We start from the raw sequence: 19,493 nt of genomic DNA, 5'->3' as shown, positions 1-19,493 counted from the left end.
AGCACTTCACTCATTCAGAATGTTTGAATTTTTCGTTCAGAGATCTTTGTGGTTGAGACAGAGAATGCCAGGAATGGAGCTGTAGTAAATGGGATAGAAACGGTCTTCAACCAATGAGGGAGGTTAGAAACATAGAAAATAGGAGCAGGAGTAGGCCATTCGGCCCTTCGAGCCTGCTCCACCATTCATTATTATCATGGCTGATCATCCAACTCAGTAACCTGTTCCTGCTTTCGCCCCGTACTCTTTGATCCCTTTAGACCCAAGAGCTATATCTAAATCCTTCTTGAAAACATACAATGTTTTGGCCTCAACTGCTTTCTGTGGTAGCGAATTCCACAGGCTCACCACTCTCTGGGTGAAGAAATTTCTCCTCATCTCAGTCCTGAAAGGTTTACCCGTATCCTTAGACTATGACCCCTGGTTCTGGACTCCCCCACCATCGGGAACATCCTTCCTGCATCTACCCTGTCAAGTCCTGTTAGAATTTTAGAGGTTTCTATGAGATCCCATAGTTCTGCTACTCACTTTCCTTCCAGGAGCTAACAACGCCCAGTGAGCTGGGGCCCAGTTACTAGGTTTACGGTAAAGTGTGGCTGTGTGCACTCATGCAGTACGAACCAGAATGGGGTGAGGTCAGCTGTCTCCTCTAACAGACCATCCATGTGGTCCAGCATCTTTGTGTGGAAGACGATGGTGTTCATCAGTGATGCAAGCTTCAGATTTTCTCGCAGAATCAAAGGTGTTTTGGCAACACTGGTATAAGCCTGAAATGGAATGGGGTAACTGGTGTAATAACAAACTGAGTGATGCCAAGCAAGAAGCCCACGACTGCAGAAATCATATCCCATCATCCCATTATTTCCGATCACACGCATTCACCCCATCACACCCTCATATCTCATTATACCTTCACACTCCATCATATTCCATTATACTCCATTACTCCATCATATCCAATGAATGTGTCAGCTGTGGTTCAGTGGTATCACTCTCGCCTTGGAGTCAGATGTTGTGGGTTTAAGCCACCACCTCCAGAAGCTTGAGCATAACAATCAAGGCTAACACTCCACTGCACTGTCGGAGGGTCAGTACTGAGGGAGTGCTGCACTGTCTGAGGATCAGTACTGAGGGAGAGCTGCACTGTCAGAGGGTCAGTACTGAGGGAATGCTGCACTGTCAAAAAGTCAGTACTGAGGGAACGCTGCACTGTCAGAGGGTCAGTACTGAGGGAACGCTGCACAGTCAGAGGGTCAGTACTGAGGGAATGCTGCACTGTCAGAGGGTCAGTACTGAGGGAACGCTGCACTGTCAAAGGGTCAGTACTGAGGGAACGCTGCACTGTCAGAGGGTCAGTACTGAGGGAACGCTGCACTGTCAGAGGGTCAGTACTGAGGGAATGCTGCACTGTCAGAGGGTCAGTACTGAGGGAACGCTACACTGTCAGAGGGTCAGTACTGAGGGAATGCTGCACTGTCTGAGGATCAGTACTGAGGGAGAGCTGCACTGTCAGAGGGTCAGTACTGAGGGAATGCTGCACTGTCAAAGGGTCAGTACTGAGGGAACGCTGCACTGTCAGAGGGTCAGTACTGAGGGAATGCTGCACTGTCAGAGGGTCAGTACTGAGGGAGCGCTGCACTGTCAGAGGGTCAGTACTGAGGGAGCGCTGCACTGTCAGAGGGTCAGTACTGAGGGAGCGCTGCACTGTCTGAGGATCAGTACTGAGGGAGAGCTGCACTGTCAGAGGGTCAGTACTGAGGGAATGCTGCACTGTCAGAGGGTCAGTACTGAGGGAGAGCTGCACTGTCAGAGGGGCAGTACAGAGGGAATGCTGCACTGTCAAAGGGTCAGTACTGAGGGAACGCTGCACTGTCAGAGGGGTAGTACTGAGGGAGAGCTGCACTGTCAGAGGGGCAGTACAGAGGGAATGCTGCACTGTCAGAGGGTCAGTACTGAGGGAGAGCTGCACTGTCAGAGGGTCAGTGCTGAGGGAACGCTGCACTGTCAGAGGGTCAGTACTGAGGGAGAGCTGCACTGTCAGAGGGTCAGTACTGAGGGGGTGCTGCACTGTCGGAGGGTCAGTATTGAGGGAGAGCTGCACTGTCAGAGGGTCAGTACTGAGGGAATGCTGCACTGTCAGAGGGTCAGTACTGAGGGGGTGCTGCACTGTCGGAGGGTCAGTACTGAGGCAACGCTGCACTGTCGGAGGGTCAGTACTGAGGGAGAGCTGCACTGTCAGAGGGGCAGTACTGAGGGAGAGCTGCACTGTCAGAGGGTCTGTACTGAGGGAGAGCTGCACTATCAGAGGGGCAGTACTGAGGGAGAGCTGCACTGTCAGAGGGTCAGTACAGAGGGAATGCTGCACTGTCAGAGGGTCAGTGCTGAGGGAACGCTGCACTGTCAGAGGGTCAGTACTGAGGGAGAGCTGCACTGTCAGAGGGTCAGTACTGAGGGGGTGCTGCACTGTCGGAGGGTCAGTACTGAGGGAGTGCTGCACTGTCGGAGGGTCAGTACTGAGGGAGAGCTGCACTGTCAGAGCGGCAGTACTGAGGGAATGCTGCACTGTCAGAAGGTCAGTACTGAGGGAGTGCTGCACTGTTGGAGGGTCAATACTGAGGGAGAGCTGCACTGTCAGAGGGTCAGTACTGAGGGGGTGCTGCACTGTCGGAGGGTCAGTACTGAGGGAGTGCTGCACTGTCGGAGGGTCAGTACTGAGGGAGAGCTGCACTGTCAGAGGGTCAGTACTGAGGGAATGCTGCACTGTCAGAGGGGCAGTACTGAGGGAATGCTGCACTGTCAGAGGGTCAGTACTGAGGGAGCACTGCACTGTCACAGGGGCAGTACTGAGGGAGGGCTGCACTGTCAGAGGGGCAGTACTGAGGGAATGCTGCACTGTCAGAAGGTCAGTACTGAGGGAGCGCTGCACTGTCAGAGGGTCAGTACTGAGGGAATGCTGCACTGTCAGAGGGTCAGTACTGAGGGAATGCTGTACTGTCAGAGGGTCAGTACTGAGGGAATGCTGCACTGTCAGAGGGTCAGTACTGAGGGAATGCTGCACTGTCAGAGGGTCAGTACTGAGGGAATGCTGCACTGTCAGAGGGGCAGTACTGAGGGAGCACTACACTGTCAGAGGGGCAGTACTGAAGCAGTGCTGCAATGTTGCATGGGCAGTACTGAAGGAGTGCTGCACTGTCGGGTCGGTCCAGTACTGAGGGAGCACTGCACTGTTGGATGGGCAGTACTGAAGGAGTGCTGCACTATCGGTGGTGCAGTCTTTCGGATGAGATGTTAAACAGTGGCTCCATCTGCCCTTTCAGATGGACGTAAAAAATCCCATGAAGAAAAGCAGGGGAGTTATCCTGGTGTCGTGCGGCCATTATTTATCCCTCAATCAACATCGCTTAAACAGATTATCTGGTCATTATCATATTGTTGTTTGTTTGCAAATTAACTGCCACATTTCCTACATTACAACAATGACTATACTTCAGAAGCACTTCATTTCACTGAAAAGGGCGCTGAGACATCCTGAGGTTGTGAAAGGCACTATATAAATGCAAGTCTTTCTTTATTGTTCCATCATATCCCATCACACTCCATCATGTCATCCCATCAGATCAAAACAAAGTCATCACACTCTATCAAACCTCACTGCCTTTCTATTCCAGAATGCCAGGCGCTGAAGGATAGAACTCGAGCCCAATCTTTAAACACTTACAAGCTTTTATTTCCAGAGACATATATTACAAACATTCACCTCCAAACCCAACAACCACAGTTTCAGTCTGCTCCTATGCATAGGAGCACAAGTGAATCCCCAGTTAATGCTCACAACCTGAATACAATTAAACACATAATTAATATTCAACAGACTCCCTTCTCTCACTTGAAATAAAAGTTAAACTTTAAATGTACAACCAAAATATTAAAACAAATTAAATCAAACACTTCCATAATCTTAAATGGTGGGAGGATGAGATGTGTTAATGTCCAAAGGGACCTTGGTGTCCTTGTTCATGAGTCACAAAAAGCTAGCATGCAGGTGCAGCAAGCAATTAGGAAGGCAAATGGTATGTTGGCTTTCATCATGAAGGGTTTTGAGTACAAGCATAAAGATGTCTTGCTACAATTGTATAAAGCCTTGGTGAGACCACACCTGGAGTATTGTGTACAGTTTTGGTCTCCTTATCTAAGGAAGGATATACTTGCTATAGAGGGAGTGCAACGGAGGTTCACCAGACTAATCCCTGGGATGGGGGATTGTCTTATGAGGAGAGACTGGGCCTGTATTCTCTAGACTTTCGAAGAATGAGAGGTGATCTCATTGAAACGTACAAAATTCTTACAGGGCGTGACAGGGTAGATGTGGATAGGATGTTTCCCCTGGCTGGTAAGTCGAGAACTAGGGGACACAGTATCAGAATAAGGGGCAGGCCATTCAAGACTGAATTGAGGAGGAATTTCTTTACTCAGAGGGTGGTGAGTCTGTGGAATTCTCTACCCGAGAGGGCTGTGGAAGCTCGATCATTGAACATGTTCAAGAAAGAAATCAATAGATAGCTGGATACTAATAACATCAAGGGATATGGGGATCGCATGAAAATGTGGTGTTGAGGTAGATGAACAGCCATGATCTAATGGAATGGCAGAGCAGGATCGATGGGCTGAATGGCCTACTCCTGCTCTTGTGTTCCGATGCTCCTATTCTACACAAAACATTACACTGTGAGACACCCCTCCTCCAGGACCCCAACAATTTCTTTGTAGCATGTCTTTTAGTGAAACCATCTGGCGGGTGGTGGAATACTCATAGTCATAGAGTTCTACAGCACAGAAACAGGCCCTTCAGCCCATCGTGTTTGTGTCGGCCATCAAGCACCTATCTATTCTAATCCCATTTTCCAGTACTTGGCCCGTAGCCTTGTATGCTATGGCGTTTCAAGTGCTCACCTAAATACTTCTTAAATGTTGTGAGGGTTCCTGCCTCTACCACCTCTTCAGGCAATGCGTTCCAGATTCCAACCACCCTCTGGGTGAAAACTTTTTCCTCGAATCCCCTCTAAATCTCCTGCCCCTTACCTTAAATCTATGCCCCCTGGTTATTGACCCCACCGCTAAGGGAAAAAATGTCTTTCTATCTAACCGATGAATGTCCCTAATAATTTTCCATATCTCAATCAGGTCCCCCCTCAGCCTTCTCTGCTCTAAGGAAAACGACCCTAGCCTTTTCCGTCTCTCTTCAGAGCTGAAATGCTCCAGCCCAGGCAACATCCTGGTGAATCTCCTCTGCACCCTCTCCAGTGCAATCACATCCTTCCTATAGTGTGGTGCCCAGAACTGTACACAATACTCCAGCTGTGGCCTAACTAGTGTTTTATACAGCTCCATCATAACCTCCCTGCTCTTATATTCTGTGCCTCGGCTAATAAAGGCAAGTATCCCATATACCTTCCTAACCACCTTATCTACCTGTACTGCTGCCTTCAGTGATCTATGGACAAGTACACCAAGGTCCCTCTGACCTTCTCTACTTCCTAGGGTCCTACCATCCATTGTATATTCCCTTGCCTTGTTAGTCCTCCAAATGCATCACCTCACACTTCTCAGGATTAAATTCCATTTGCCACTGCTCTGCCCATCTCACCAGCCCATCTATTTACGACATGACCAATTTTCATGTCATCTGCGAATTTACTCATCGTACCTCCTATATTCACGTCTAAATCATTAATGTACACTACAAACAGCAAGGGTCCCAGCACCGATCCCTGCGGTACACCACTGGTCACAGGCTTCCACTCGCAAAAACAACCCTCGACGATTACCCTCTGTTTCCTGCCACCAAGCCAATTTTGGATACAATTTGCCAAATTGCCCTGCATCCCATGGGCTCTTACCTTATTAACCAACCTCCCATGCAGGACCTTATCAAAAGCCTTATTGAATTCCATGTATACTACATCTACTGCTTTACCCTCATCTCCACATCTAGTCACCTCCTCGAAAAATTCAATCAAGTTTGTTAGACACGATCTCCCCCTGACAAAGCCATGCTGACTATCCCTGATTATTCCCTGCCTCTCCAAGTGGAGATTAATCCTGTCCCTCAGAATTTTTTCCAATAGTTTCCCTACCACTGATGTTAGACTCACCGGCCTGTAATTACCTGGTTTATCCCTTCTACCCTTGTTGAATAATGGTACCACATTTGCTGTCCTCCAGTCCTCTGGCACCTCTCCCGTGGCCAGAGAGGATTTGAAAATTTGTGTCAGAGCCCCTGCTATCTCCTCCCTTGCCTCACATAACAGTCTGGGATACATGTCATCTGGACCTGGGGATTTATCCACTTCTAAGCCCGCTAAAACAGCTAATACTTCCTCCCTTTCAATGCTAATTTGTTCGAGTATATCACAAACCCCCTCCCTGATCGCTACACCTACATCGTCCTTCTCCAAAGTAAACACAGATGAAAAGTAATCATTTAAAACCTCACCTACGTCCTCCGGCTCCACACACAGATTGTCACTTTGGTCCCTAATGGACCCCACTCTTTCCCTGGTTATCCTCTTGCCCTTAATATACATATAAAACGCCTTGGGATTCCATGTGTTCCGGGGACCCACGGAAGTAACTCAAGGCTTGAAATCGCCCATTTAATTTTAGAGATCCCACACAGAAGAGTGTCTGCAGAGACTCATCGACAAGATCAGATGGCAGGTTGTTCAACCTTGCCCATCTTAGAGTGAAGACCAAAGTACGGAAGGTTCTCATCAGGGAACTCCTCTTTGCTGATGATGCTGCATTAACATCTCACACTGAAGAGTGTCTGCAGAGACTCATCGACAGGATTGCGGCTGCCTGCGACGAATTTGGCCTAACCATCAGGCTCAAGAAAACGAACATCATGGGACAGGATGTCAGAAATGCTTCATCCATCAATATCAGCGACCACGCTCTGGAAGTGGTTCAAGAGTTCACCTACCTAGGCTCAACTATCACCAGTAAGCTGTCTCTAGATGCAGAAATCAACAAGCGCATGGGAAAGGCTTCCACTGCTATGTCCAGACTGGCCAAGAGAGTGTGGGAAAATGGCGCACTGACACGGAACACAAAAGTCCGAGTGTATCAAGCCTGTGTCCTCAGTACCTTGCTCTATGGCAGCGAGGCCTGGACAACGTATGTCAGCCAAGAGCGATGTCTCAATTCATTCCATCTTCGCTGCCTCCGGAGAATACTTGGCATCAGGTGGCAGGACCGTATCTCCAACACAGAAGTCCTCGAGGCGGCCAACATCCCCAGCTTATACACACTACTGAGTCAGCGGCGCTTGAGATGGCTTGGCCATGTGAGCCGCATGGAAGATGGCAGGATCCCCAAAGACACATTGTACAGCGAGCTCGCCACTGGTATCAGACCCATCGGCCGTCCATGTCTCCGCTTTAAAGATGTCTGCAAACGCGACATGAAGTCCTTTGATCACAAGTCGTGGTAGTCAATTGCCAGCGATCGCCAGAGCTGATGGACAGCCATAAAGGCGGGGCTAAAACGTGGCGAGTCGAAGAGACTTAGCAGTTGGCAGGAAAAAAGACAGAAGCGCAAGGGGAGAGCCAACTGTGTAACAGCCCCGACAACCAACTTTATCTGCAGCACCTGTGGAAGAGTCTGTCACTCTAGTATTGGCCTTTATAGCCACTCCAGGCGCTGCTCCACAAACCACTGACCACCTCTAGGCGCTTACCTATTGTCTCTCGAGACAAGGAGGCCAAAGAAGAAGAGAAGAAAATGTCTTGGGATTCCGTGTGTTCCAGGGACCCACAGAAGTAACTCAAGGCTGGAATCCACCCATTTAATTTTAGAGATTTCCTTTCTCTCCAGCTTTTGTTTCAAGCCAACAAGTTCACTTTGCATAGAGTGTACATTATCCCACAATGAACGATTATCCTCATTACATTCAATGGGTATTGTGACGGAAACCACACCTGCCAAAATGAGGCATATTAATTTCAACGTATGGAACATTATTATTTTTGAACTGTTATTGGACATTGAAATAACTTGTTTAAAAAGACCACAGAACATTGGCTGAAAACATGGCTGACATTTGCATTCTAAAAGACAGTTGCATGAAAAGACAAGGGGAGCACTGGCTGATCCAATTAGCCAGATGGGTTTTGTCAATAGTGATGATCAAGAGACATCGAGGGTCATTGAATGTGTCAGAGCCAGCATTCCACCCCCCCCCCTCCCCCCCCACTGAGAGTGTCTGGTAAGCTGTGAGGAATCCACAAACCTTGCAGGCGAGACTGTCTCAAGAAAAAAGCTAGTCACATGACTAACCTGCTGGCCAACCTGGAGTTAACTGAATTGTGCTCACAGAACAGTTTTTGGAAGAGACTGCAATTGAACTTCAAGGAGGAAGGTTTCCCTCCCTCTGTCTCTCTCTCACGCAAAGTTCAAGGGACCAATGGAAGTAACTCAAGCCTCAAGACAGAAGACTCCTTCAGCCTTCTGGTACCAGCTAAACAAGTTTGAAAGTGTGCACTTGGCCCCAATGAGAACTGCAAGACTTAACTTCAATCAAAGAGTTTACATCCAGCCCAGAACCAGTAACTGAATTCCATCTATTACTTAAAACCTTTCCCCCTTAATTCTTTCTCTTCCTCAGTCTCTATTTGTGTGTGTGTTTATCGCGTATGCATGCTAGCATGGTCACGTTGTCTATTCCTAGTAGTTTTAACTGAGTTTGAGTTTTAAGGTTAATAAACTTAAATTCACCTACTCTGTCTCTTCTTTAGATATCACACCATCTTTCTGTGAGGACCTAGTACGATTAACCAGGATGGGAGTAACACTCTCTAAACAGGATTGTTAATCTAAAGCTATTCCAGACCTACATTACATAATACCTAAAACAATAGATTTAAAAGGCCCACAAGACAGACTTCCAATTTTAAAATTCTACTCTCATTTAGTAACAGATTTTTCAGATTCCACAGTTCCACCCCATAAGAAATCATCAACATGCATCATGAAGATGCCTGAAAGTTTTCCTTTCTGATACCAATAAAACATTGCAGGATCTGCTTTTAGTTGAACACGACCTATTTTCAGCAAAACAGATCTCACTGAAAAATACCACCCCCTGGAAGCATCATTTAAGGACAGAGATATATTTGTTTAGTTTCCATGGTTTTCCTTCTACATCTGCTGCCTCTTTGGGCCGTTTCAGAAAGACTTCTCTCTGGAAAGCATCACCCTGCAGAAACCCAGCTTTTATGTCGATTGATCTCCACTCCCATGAATATGTGGCCAAAAGAGATAAAAAGATCTTCAAGATTACGTTTCCAGCTGTGAGAGTCCACTCTAACATTGATATCACCCAGTTGCTCTTCAAAACCCAAAGCAACTAACCTCGCTTTAGACCTGAAAGTCCCATCTGCAAGGGCTTATTTTAGTACAGATCCACCTAAATAACAAGGCCAGCTGCCCCTTATCTGGTACCTCAGAATAAATTCCAAACTATCCCCAACTATCTAATTCCCTTTGTTTTCCCTCTCATTAGTTTATCCTCAAGTTTATTGGCAGCCACCAAAACATCACAATTATGATGATTTCTGCTTCTACTTCAGTTACATGACTGTTCAGTGGCCTTTATTTTATTGTTCAATCTAATCAAGATATGGGCGCTATTGCGTGTTTATGACTACGACTGTGAGATCTCCCTCTTACCCTATCGGAGGCTCTTTCTCCAGTACATGACCATTTTCTGACACAAGAGTCACTTCTGGACCACTATCAGTATCTGCATTGTGCTTTCTCACTCTCCAATCTTTCACCCCATTCTGCCAGTCCATGGACCTCGCTTCTTGGCCATCATCCTGAACATTCAACCAATATTTAAACTTGCCAGTAGCTTTTCCTGCACATCCCACAGTGGTTGCATCCCTCCATTCACTAGACCCCTCTGGAATATCTGTCACCCAAGTACCCACACTGGGCAATTGCCCTGTGGATGTGATAGCTCTGTCCTGTGTTATGGCTACATGGTATGATGTGGGTGGTTTCCACTGTTCAACTCCCCGCCTGACGGCAACACTGTGTTTTGTTATTAGGATTTAGCCCCTTGGTGTTTTATTTTTCAAATAAACAGACAGCGACAGGTTTTCCTGTAGGTTTTTAAAACAGTAAATCAGTTGTTTATTGATCAATATGCCTTGTCCTGAAATTGTTGCAACCACATCCACTCACATATTTGCTCACACACACGCACGCACGCACGACAGATAGAGAGTGAAAGAAGGGGAACGTATTTTGAGGGGGTGGGGGGGGGGGGAGAGGTCACGATAAACCTGTTGAATTCTCTTGGAAATCAACTTCTCGTTGGCTGCAGGCCCGAGATGTTTGTAGATTTCTCTCTTGATTGAAAGTTCAGTTGAAGACAGTGGATCACTTCTAGTTCACTGCTGTCTAGTGTAGATGTAGAATTCTAGAGCAGGGCATGTGTCTTCTGGATTTCTGGAAAACAAGCTGCTGGATGTTGTTTCTCGCTCTCTCTCTAGGCTGTCTTTAAGGTATTACTTCTTGCCTCCTGGTAGGAGACGTTCTCATCTCTTCCCCATGTTGATCACACAATGGCTCAGGACATGGCTACTTCACACCTCCTTTGTTTCAGAAGAAGACATTTTATTATAGAATGTTTTAGGATGGATGTAGGATGGGTTCAATTGACACCTCTTAGCTTTGAAGATTTGTCCTTTGTCCTCGTCAGACAGTTTGAATACACAAAGGTCAAGCCTTTATCTTCGGTGGCCATTTTGGATCAATGTTCACTTTTTAAAAAGAAAGGTTCATTTTTTAAAAAAGATAATGTCAGTTTTTATAACTCTTCAGAGTTTGTTCATGGTTATTGGATCATCGCACTTCTTGTGTGCATGACACCTGTGTGCCATAATCACTCACATTACCACTATCCAGCCCATGATTGACCATATTCTGTTACTCAGGACCTTCACCAAAAAACTTATGAGTATTTGAGGTACAAGATGCCTCGTTTATTTCAATCAGCAGCTCAAATTCTGAGAGATTGTAATTACTCCTGATTAATCGTGAGGCATGAACATGAACAGTTTGATTACCATGTTTGATAAGTCCTGCCTTACATCACGACCTATTACCTTACCCGGATCTTTCCATTCCCTATGACTCTCTCTTTTACAGTATACCAAATCTCCTGAATTGAACTGTCGCAGACAGTCGAATATGATGCCTCAGTGTTCTATGAATTTTCTGAGAGCTCAGACTTGATAAAAACCTTATCTTCCCACACATAAAGCACATGTTCAGAAAAAATTGAACTAATTGTAGTACCTTCCAGAGCAGGAGGACTATCACAAAGAACATAAGAAAATTTGGGATTTTTCCCACAGTCTAATTGATAAGGATCATCAGGAGTGAATTTTTGCATGAACCACCCATACCAGGGCAGTTGTCAACTTGCAGTCTGGTTGACCAGCTCAAATTTTATGCACCATTTTATCGATCACCACATGATTCATTTCACAGAGTCCATTGCTGAAAGGACTTTCAGATGTGGTATTCATGACCATAATATTCTCTGAATTCATAATTACAAAATTCACCTTATCAGTCAGAAACTTTGGTGGTGTCCCAAGCCAGTCCCTATCCATTTCTCCATGATTTCTTTCTATACTCACCCTTTTGTTCTTCCTATGTATTATTGTGGAAAGACTAAATCTGGTCTCCAGGTGCACAAAATGTAGAATGAAAATATGTCTGTCTTTGTCCCATACCTTTAAATCCATGGCAGCTACCTCGTTAAAGCCTTGTGCTAATGGAAGGCTTACAATAGGACGTGGTGGCATCCTCTGATACTTTTTTTTTACAGATATCACACTTCTCACTAATCACGTTTATTAGCCTTATATACCCTTCATGAACTGCACCAGCATCTTTTTAGCGGGGCTTTTAATCTTTGACATGTAGAGTGAGCAACTTGGCTATGTAACTTTAACACCATTTGCTTTTTTCTCTCTGATCAGCTGATGCTATTAATACTTGTCCAAAACTCTGATGAGAAACATCAGGTTTTGTTAAGGGGATACAATAATGTTCAGATTGGGTAAACTGCAGATCTACTGCCTTTTCAAAAACAATTGCCTGTCATGCTTTATGTCAAGTTTCATTTGTGCCTTTTTCATTGCAGGTTTACTCAACAGCAAAGGTATCTCACTAGAGATTACATCAGTGCTGATAAAATGGCTTACTCCAGCTTTTTTTTACATAGAACTGCAACTCTCTTTAGTGACCTTAAGGTGTTGTCATCACCCAACCTAAAGAAAGTAGTAGTTTTATATTCCTTAAACCTTGCATCAATCCTCACTACTTAGTGAATCAAGGTCACATTTTAATCAATCTGTTTCACATTGGTTAAAAAGCAGGACCTCTAGGGTTGTAATCTCAGGATTACTCCCTGTGCCACGTGCTAGTGAGGGTAGGAATAAGAGGATTAGGCAAATGAATGCGTGGCTGAAGAGCTGGTGTAGGTGGGAGGGCTTCAGCTACTTGGATCATTGGGATCTCTTCTGGTGCAGAGGCGACCTGTACAAGAGGGATGGGTTGCATCTAAACTGGAGGGGGACCAATATCCTTGCGGGGAGGTTTGCTAGTACTACTCGGGAGGGTTTAAACTAGTCTTGCAGGGGGGTGGGACCCAAAGTAGTAATCTCTCAGATGAGATAGTTGAGGCAAATGTAGAGGTTAAAGCAAGCAAGTCCAGTAGGCAGGCCGGGCAGGGGCAGGACAGGGAGCGTGGAAGGTCTGATAGGCTAAACTGCATTTACTTTAATGCAAGAAACCTTACAGGTAAGGTGGATGAACTCAGAGCATGGATCGGTACATGGGATTGCGATATTATAGCTATTACAGAAACATGGTTGAGGGATGGGCAGGACTGGCAGCTCAATGTTCCGGGGTACCGAACCTTCCGGCGTGACAGAGGTGGAGGAAAGAGAGGAGGGGAAGTTGCACTATTGATTAGGGAGGACATCACGGCAGTACTTAGAGAGGATATCCCGGGGGGAATGTCCAGCGAGGCCATATAGGTAGAACTTAGAAATAAGAAAGGGGTGATCACTTTGATGGGATTATACTATAGGCCCCCCAATAATCAGAGGGAAGTGGAGGAGCATATATGTAGTGAAATCACAGACAGGTGTAGGAATTATGGGGTTGTAATCGTAGGTGATTTTAACTTCGCTAATATTGACTGGGACTGCCTTAGTGCTAAGGGATCAGATGGGGAAGAATTTGTTAAGTATGTCCAGGATAGTTTTCTGAAGCAGTATGTGGATGACCCTACTAGAGAAGGGGCTACACTCGACCTCCTCTTAGGAAATGAGAATGGGCAGGTGGTTGATGTGTCAGTGGGGGAGCACTTTGGGACCAGTGACCATAACTCTATTAGCTTCAAGATAGTTATGAAAAAGAATAGGTCTGGTCCTCAGGTTGAAGTCCTAAATTGGAGGAAGGCTAATTTCGATGGCATCAGACAGGAACTCTCAAAAGTTGAATGGGAGAGGCTGGCAAGTGGGAGGCTTTTAAAAGTGAGATACAAAGAGTTCAGGGCCGGCATGTTCCTGTTAGATGGAAGGGCAAGGGTGGCAAGTTTAGGGAACCTTGGTTGATGAGGGATATTGAGGATTTGGTCAGGACAAAGAAGGAGGCATATGTCAGGTATAGGTGGCTGGGATCGAGCGAGTCCCTCAAGGAGTATAGGGGATGTAGGACTACACTTAAGAAAGAAATTAGGAGGGCGAAAAGGGGCCATGAGCAGATAAGATAAAGGAGAATCCTAAAAGATTCATAGAACATCGGACATAGAACACAGAACAGTACAGCACAGTACAGGCCCTTCGGCCCACGATGTTGTGCCGAACCTTTAACCTACTCTAAGATCAAACTAACTACATACCCTTCATTCTACTGTCATCCATGTACCTATCCAAGAGTCGCTTAAATGTCCCTCATGTATCTGCTTCTACTACCACCGCTGGCAGTGCATTCCACGCACCCACCACTCTCTGTGTAAAGAATCTACCTCTGACATCTCCCCAAAACCTTCCTCCAATCACCTTAAAATTATGCCCCCTGGTGATAGCCCTATCCGCCCTGGGAAAAGGTCTCTGGCTATCCACACTATCTATGCCTCTCATCATCTTGTACCCCTCTATCAAGTCACCTATCATCCTTCTTCATTCCAATGAGAAAAGCCCTAGCTCCCTCAACCTTTCTTCGTGAGACATGCCCTCCAGTCCAGGCAGCATCCTGGTAAATCTCCTCTGCACCCTCTCTAAAGCTTCCACATCCTTCCTATAATGAGGCGACCAGAACTGAACACAATATTCCAAGTGTGGTCTAACCAGGGCTTTATAGAGCTGCAGCATAACCTCGCGGCTCTTAAACTCAATCCCCCTGTTAATGAAAGCCAACATACCATACGCCTTCTTCACAACCCTATCAACTTGGGTGGCAACTTTGAGCGATCTATGGACATGGACATGGATTCTATAAGTATATTAAGAGTAAAAGGGTAGCTAGGGTGAGAGTAGGTCCCCTTAAGGATCAGTGTAACAATCTATGTGTGGAGCCACGGGAAATGGGCGAGGTCTTAAATGAATATTTTTCATCTGTATTTACATGGAGAAGGTCATGGAAGCTAGTGAGTTCAAGGGAGGGAACAGCAATATCCTGGAGCATATCAACATTACAAAGGAGGAGGTGTTGGAGGTTTTGAAGTGCATTAAGATGGATAAATCCCCAGGGCCTGACCAGGTGTATCCTAGGATGCTATGGGAAGCAAGGGAGGAGATTGCTGGGGCCCTGGCAGAGATTTTTGTATCATCGTTAGCCACGGGTGAGGTACCGGAAGACTGGAGGATAGCTAATGTTGTGCCTTTATTTAAGAAGGGCAGCAGGGATAAACCAGGGAACTACAGGCCGGTGAGCCTTACATCAGTGGTGGGAAAGTTATTGGAAGGGTTTCTGAGAGACAGGATTTATATGCATCTGGAAAGGCATGGTCTGATTAGGGTTAGTCAGCATGGCTTTGTGCGTGGGAAATCATGTCTCACGAATTTGATTGAGTTTTCGAGCAGGTGACCAAGAGGATCGATGAGGGAAGGGCAATGGACGTTGTCTACATGGACTTTAGCAAGGTCTTTGACAAGGTCCGACATGGTAGGCTGGTCCAGAAGGTTCGAACACATGGGATCCAGGGTGAGCTAGCAAATTGGATACAAAATTGGCTTGGCGATAGGAGGCAGAGGGTGGTAGTGGAGGGGTGTTTTTCAGGCCGGTGACCAGTGGTGTGCTGCTGGGATTGGAGCTGGGTCCTCTGTTGTTTGTCATATATATTAATGACTTGGATGTGAATGTAAGGGGCATGATTAGTAAGTTTGCCGATGACACCAAAATTGGTGGTATAGTGGACAGTGAAAAAGGTTGTTTAAGGTTACAACAGGATATAGATCAACTGGGAAAGTGGGCAAGGGAGTAGCAAATGGAATTTAATGCAGACAAGTGTGAAGTGATGCATTTTGGGACGTTAAACCAGAGCAGGACATATACAGTGAATGGCAGGGCCCTGGGGAGTGTTCTTGAGCAGAGAGGCCTTGGGGTGCAAGTACATAGTTCCCTGAAAGTGGCAACACAGGTAGACAGGGTGGTGAAGAAGGCATATGGCATGCCTGCCTTCATCGGCCGAGGCATCGAGTACAAGATTTGGGACGTCATGTTACAGTTGTACATAACGTTGGTTAGGCCGCATTTGGAGTACTGTGTGCAGTTCTGCTCGCCGCACTACAGGAAAGATGTGATTAAGCTAGAGAGGGTGCAGAAAAGATTCACAAGGATGTTGCCTGGTTTGGAGGGCTTGAGTTATAAAGAGAGATTGGATAGGCTGGGTCTGTTTTCCCTGGAGCGAAGGAGGCTAAGAGGGGACATGATAGAGGTATATAAAATTTTGAGAGGCATAGATAGGGTAGATAGCCAGAATCTGTTTCCCATGGTCGGGGCGACTAAAACTAGAGGACATAGATTTAAGGTGAGAGGGAGGAGGTTTAAAGGGGATCAAAGGGGTAAATCTTTCACACAAAGAATAGTGGGTATCTGGAATGAGCTGCCTGAGGAGGTGGTGGAGGCAGGAACAGTAGCAACATTTAAGAGGCATCTGGACAGGTACTTGAATGAGCAAGGCATAGAGGGATATGGATTTAATGCAGGCAGGTGGGATTAGTACAGATAGGCATTATGGTCGGCATTGACGCGGTGGGCCGAAGGGCCTGTTTCTATGCTGTACGACTCTATGACTGTATGACTATTGATGTGCAAGCACTATCTAGCATGGCACAATTAAAGGAGTCCTCGACTAACATATTCATCACTTCCCCAGAATTCTGTTCATCATGTGCCATTTTGAAGACCCAGCCTCTCCACTTTGGGCAGTTCACCTCATAATGCTACTTTTAGTCACCTGAAGCACTTACTTGCTGTTCCTTTGGCATTCCTGGGACTCATTTGCCCATAACTGCTGGTCTTACCTTTGTTTCCTCTGTATTAGCCAGGTCTGTGAAGGGTGATTACTTGCTCATTCTGCCTGACTTTAATCCTTCCATTATATTGATGCCTGCGTCCAGTCTCAGGACCATTTCAAAATCTGGTAATCATTGAGTCCTCTATTCTTTGTGTCACAGCAAATATCTATTTTGTTCCAAAAAGGCTGAAGGAAATGACTGCTTCCCAGGATTGGTTTTAAGGCAGCAGATATCTGATCTAACAGGATCTCCCTCTCTGAGAACTGAACACCAGTCAGAAGCAGGATCCTGTCCAAAATGAGACACTTTAGTACAAGCCAATCTTTTATACAATCTGTTAAAGTCTATGATATATTCCTCCAGTGAATGTCCGTCTGCTTTCTGAAATCTATCAAATTCTGACCATGCCTCACAGGCATTTAACAGATCATCTTTCTTGTAGATTTCATCCAGGAGTTCCAATAGAAGATCTAAACCTTCATCACTATCCAACTGATGGGCATCAAGCTCACAAAATGTTTTATTTCTGATTATACTTCTTGTTGGAACAGACAATGCCAAGGCGATACATTGTTTCCTCATTGGTAGAGACATAACCTGTGTTCACATATCTACTTCATTCTTGCACTGGTCATAAGGTTTAGACTCTGAGAACATCGGAGTGTAATCATACTCCAGCATTTTCCACAATTTTTTAGTTTTATGTCTGAGAAAATGTTCTTTAGTTTCCAACTGTCACCTTTAGGCAACCATCCTCTGCTACCATGCTCTATTCCAGAAAGCCAGTTGATGAAGGATAGAACTGGAGCCATTCTTTATACTCTTATAAGCTTTTATTCATGGAGACACACATTGCAAACATGCACCTCCTAACCCAACAACCACAGTTTCAGTCTGCTTCTAGTATTTAGGAGCGCAAGCAAATCATTAATTAATACCCACCTCCTGAATACAATTAAAACCTCAATTAATATACAATTAACAACTGTCTCCTGATACCTATTGTAATCCATCACATCTCACAGCAATGCATAATATACACCCTGCACCCACAATACAGCATCAAAGAGATATTGCTGTCAGTCACTGTTTGCAGAAATAACACCTTACCTGGAGCCGAAACCAATCCAGTCGGAATCCTCGGAAATTGAATTTCTCTTCATTTTCAACTATAATTCATCAAACACAGAAAAGAGAGAGTGAATAACAATGTGCAATACTTGGAGTGCTGGAGTGGATTACTATTTAAATTGTGTCAATAGAATCATTGAATCATAGAAATTTTCAGCACAGAAGAAAGCCATTCGGCCCATCATGTCAATGCTGGCAACAAGGAGCCTTCCACCTAATCCCATTTTCCAGCTCTTGGTCGATAGCCTTGAAGGTAACGGCATTTCAAGTGCATATACAAGTACCTTTTAAATGTTATGAGGATTTCAGCCTCTAGCAGTATTATTACATATTAGATGAATTGGACCATTCAGTCTGTCAGGAACCTGAGCTGGCTTGTTCCAGAGGACATCATTAATATTGGGTCCCCACTGGTAAGATTTGTAAAAACTACTTGCAGAATCCAATGGCAGAGCTGTCTGCTTTACCACTCAGTTTGGAACGCTACCTTGTTTGATATTCAGAGACGTCAAGCTGTTCACAAATGACGACATGATCACAGACTCCTCCTCAGGACAAACCGAGAGATTCTGAAAACATGGAAGCAAAAACACATATTTTGAATCAAAGGCTCTGAACTGTATATTTAACTGTGGTTGTCGGGTACGTGTGAAGTGAATAAATAGAGCACATTTCATAAAAGGCAAAGATTTTTATAACTTTGATCAACAGATTGAGCAGAAAATACTCCCCTTAGACCAGGACTACCCATTATACAGCAAGCTTCCAACACTCTGATATCCCTTACAGATCTAATCACACCGTAACTTTTCTATCAACACATTCAGTTTACATCCCCACTTATCCCACGCCCACTGATCTTCAGCGAAGTCATTGTCTGTGGCTGTCACCTCTCATTTAACACTACTCAAAACCTCTGCCCTGGACATTCTTTCCCCTTTACAGAAGCTTTCCATTTACCTGAATTGTTTCACTGAGAACGACTGCGTCGAAGCGGGCCAGATAGAGGACAAAGTAGCGTTGAATCACCTTCTTAAACTTGCGTAGCAAGCCTCGAAGCTCCTCCATCACAAACAGCAGCTCTGCGATGTTACTGGAACAGAAGGAGCAAAGAGAGCCAGTGTAACTAAGTAGGCCATCCTCCTAAACCACCATCGACTGCCATACACTTTAAACAGGAGGCAGGTTATATTGGCCCACAATTCCACAGCCCTTCTGGCACATTCCCACTGTGACTTCAGTGCAAGGACTTTAAACTAGGCCGGGACCCATATATATCAGGTCCTGGCATGTGCTGGGTATTCCCAAACACCTTTGTAAGGGACAGCAGGAGGATCTACTGTTTGCAAGTCAGTGATGTAGAGGGGGTGGGACCAGGTGCAGGGACTCGCTACATTGGGTGTCTATTTGAACTCAGCCACCCAGAATGGTGGGGCATCTTTGGAGGCTGGAAGGAGGAGGGGTTTGGCCCTCAGGGCCAGTGTTAGTGGGGCCCATCTTGGGAGTGCAGGTTTGGATCAGAGAGGCAAGTAGTTGCTGCTTATGCTCCACACTTTCACCCAGTGGAGTCTCCATTTGATGGGATCTGGTGTGTCCATGCTGGGATCAGGAGCATGGTGACATCACATTCAGACATTCCTGCATTATCACGTCTGGTAATTGGAAGTGAGGCGACTCTCCATGGTAACAGAGAGTCATAGAAACTTACAGCACAGAATTGCAACGTGCCTGTGCAGGCTGTTTGAAAGAGCA

At 45.6% G+C, this 19,493-nt stretch overlaps 1 protein-coding gene across 1 annotated transcript in view; it reads right to left on the bottom strand.

Moving 5' to 3' along the window:
* Positions 1–19,493, bottom strand: part of LOC137358581 (nck-associated protein 1-like) — a 266,820-nt gene that overhangs the window by 69,486 nt on the left and 177,841 nt on the right. The window contains exons 13-16 of the mRNA XM_068024578.1: positions 18,702–18,834; positions 18,229–18,310; positions 17,721–17,779; positions 622–767 (exon numbers count right to left, since the gene is read on the bottom strand). Of these exons, the coding sequence (XP_067880679.1) occupies positions 622–767; positions 17,721–17,779; positions 18,229–18,310; positions 18,702–18,834 (420 nt within the window). The remainder of the gene's footprint in view (positions 1–621; positions 768–17,720; positions 17,780–18,228; positions 18,311–18,701; positions 18,835–19,493) is intronic.

This window comes from Heterodontus francisci, chromosome X (assembly GCF_036365525.1).
Source record: "Heterodontus francisci isolate sHetFra1 chromosome X, sHetFra1.hap1, whole genome shotgun sequence".
Classification (NCBI taxonomy): Eukaryota; Metazoa; Chordata; class Chondrichthyes; order Heterodontiformes; family Heterodontidae; genus Heterodontus; species Heterodontus francisci.
This window is presented reverse-complemented; position numbering and strand designations above follow the sequence as displayed.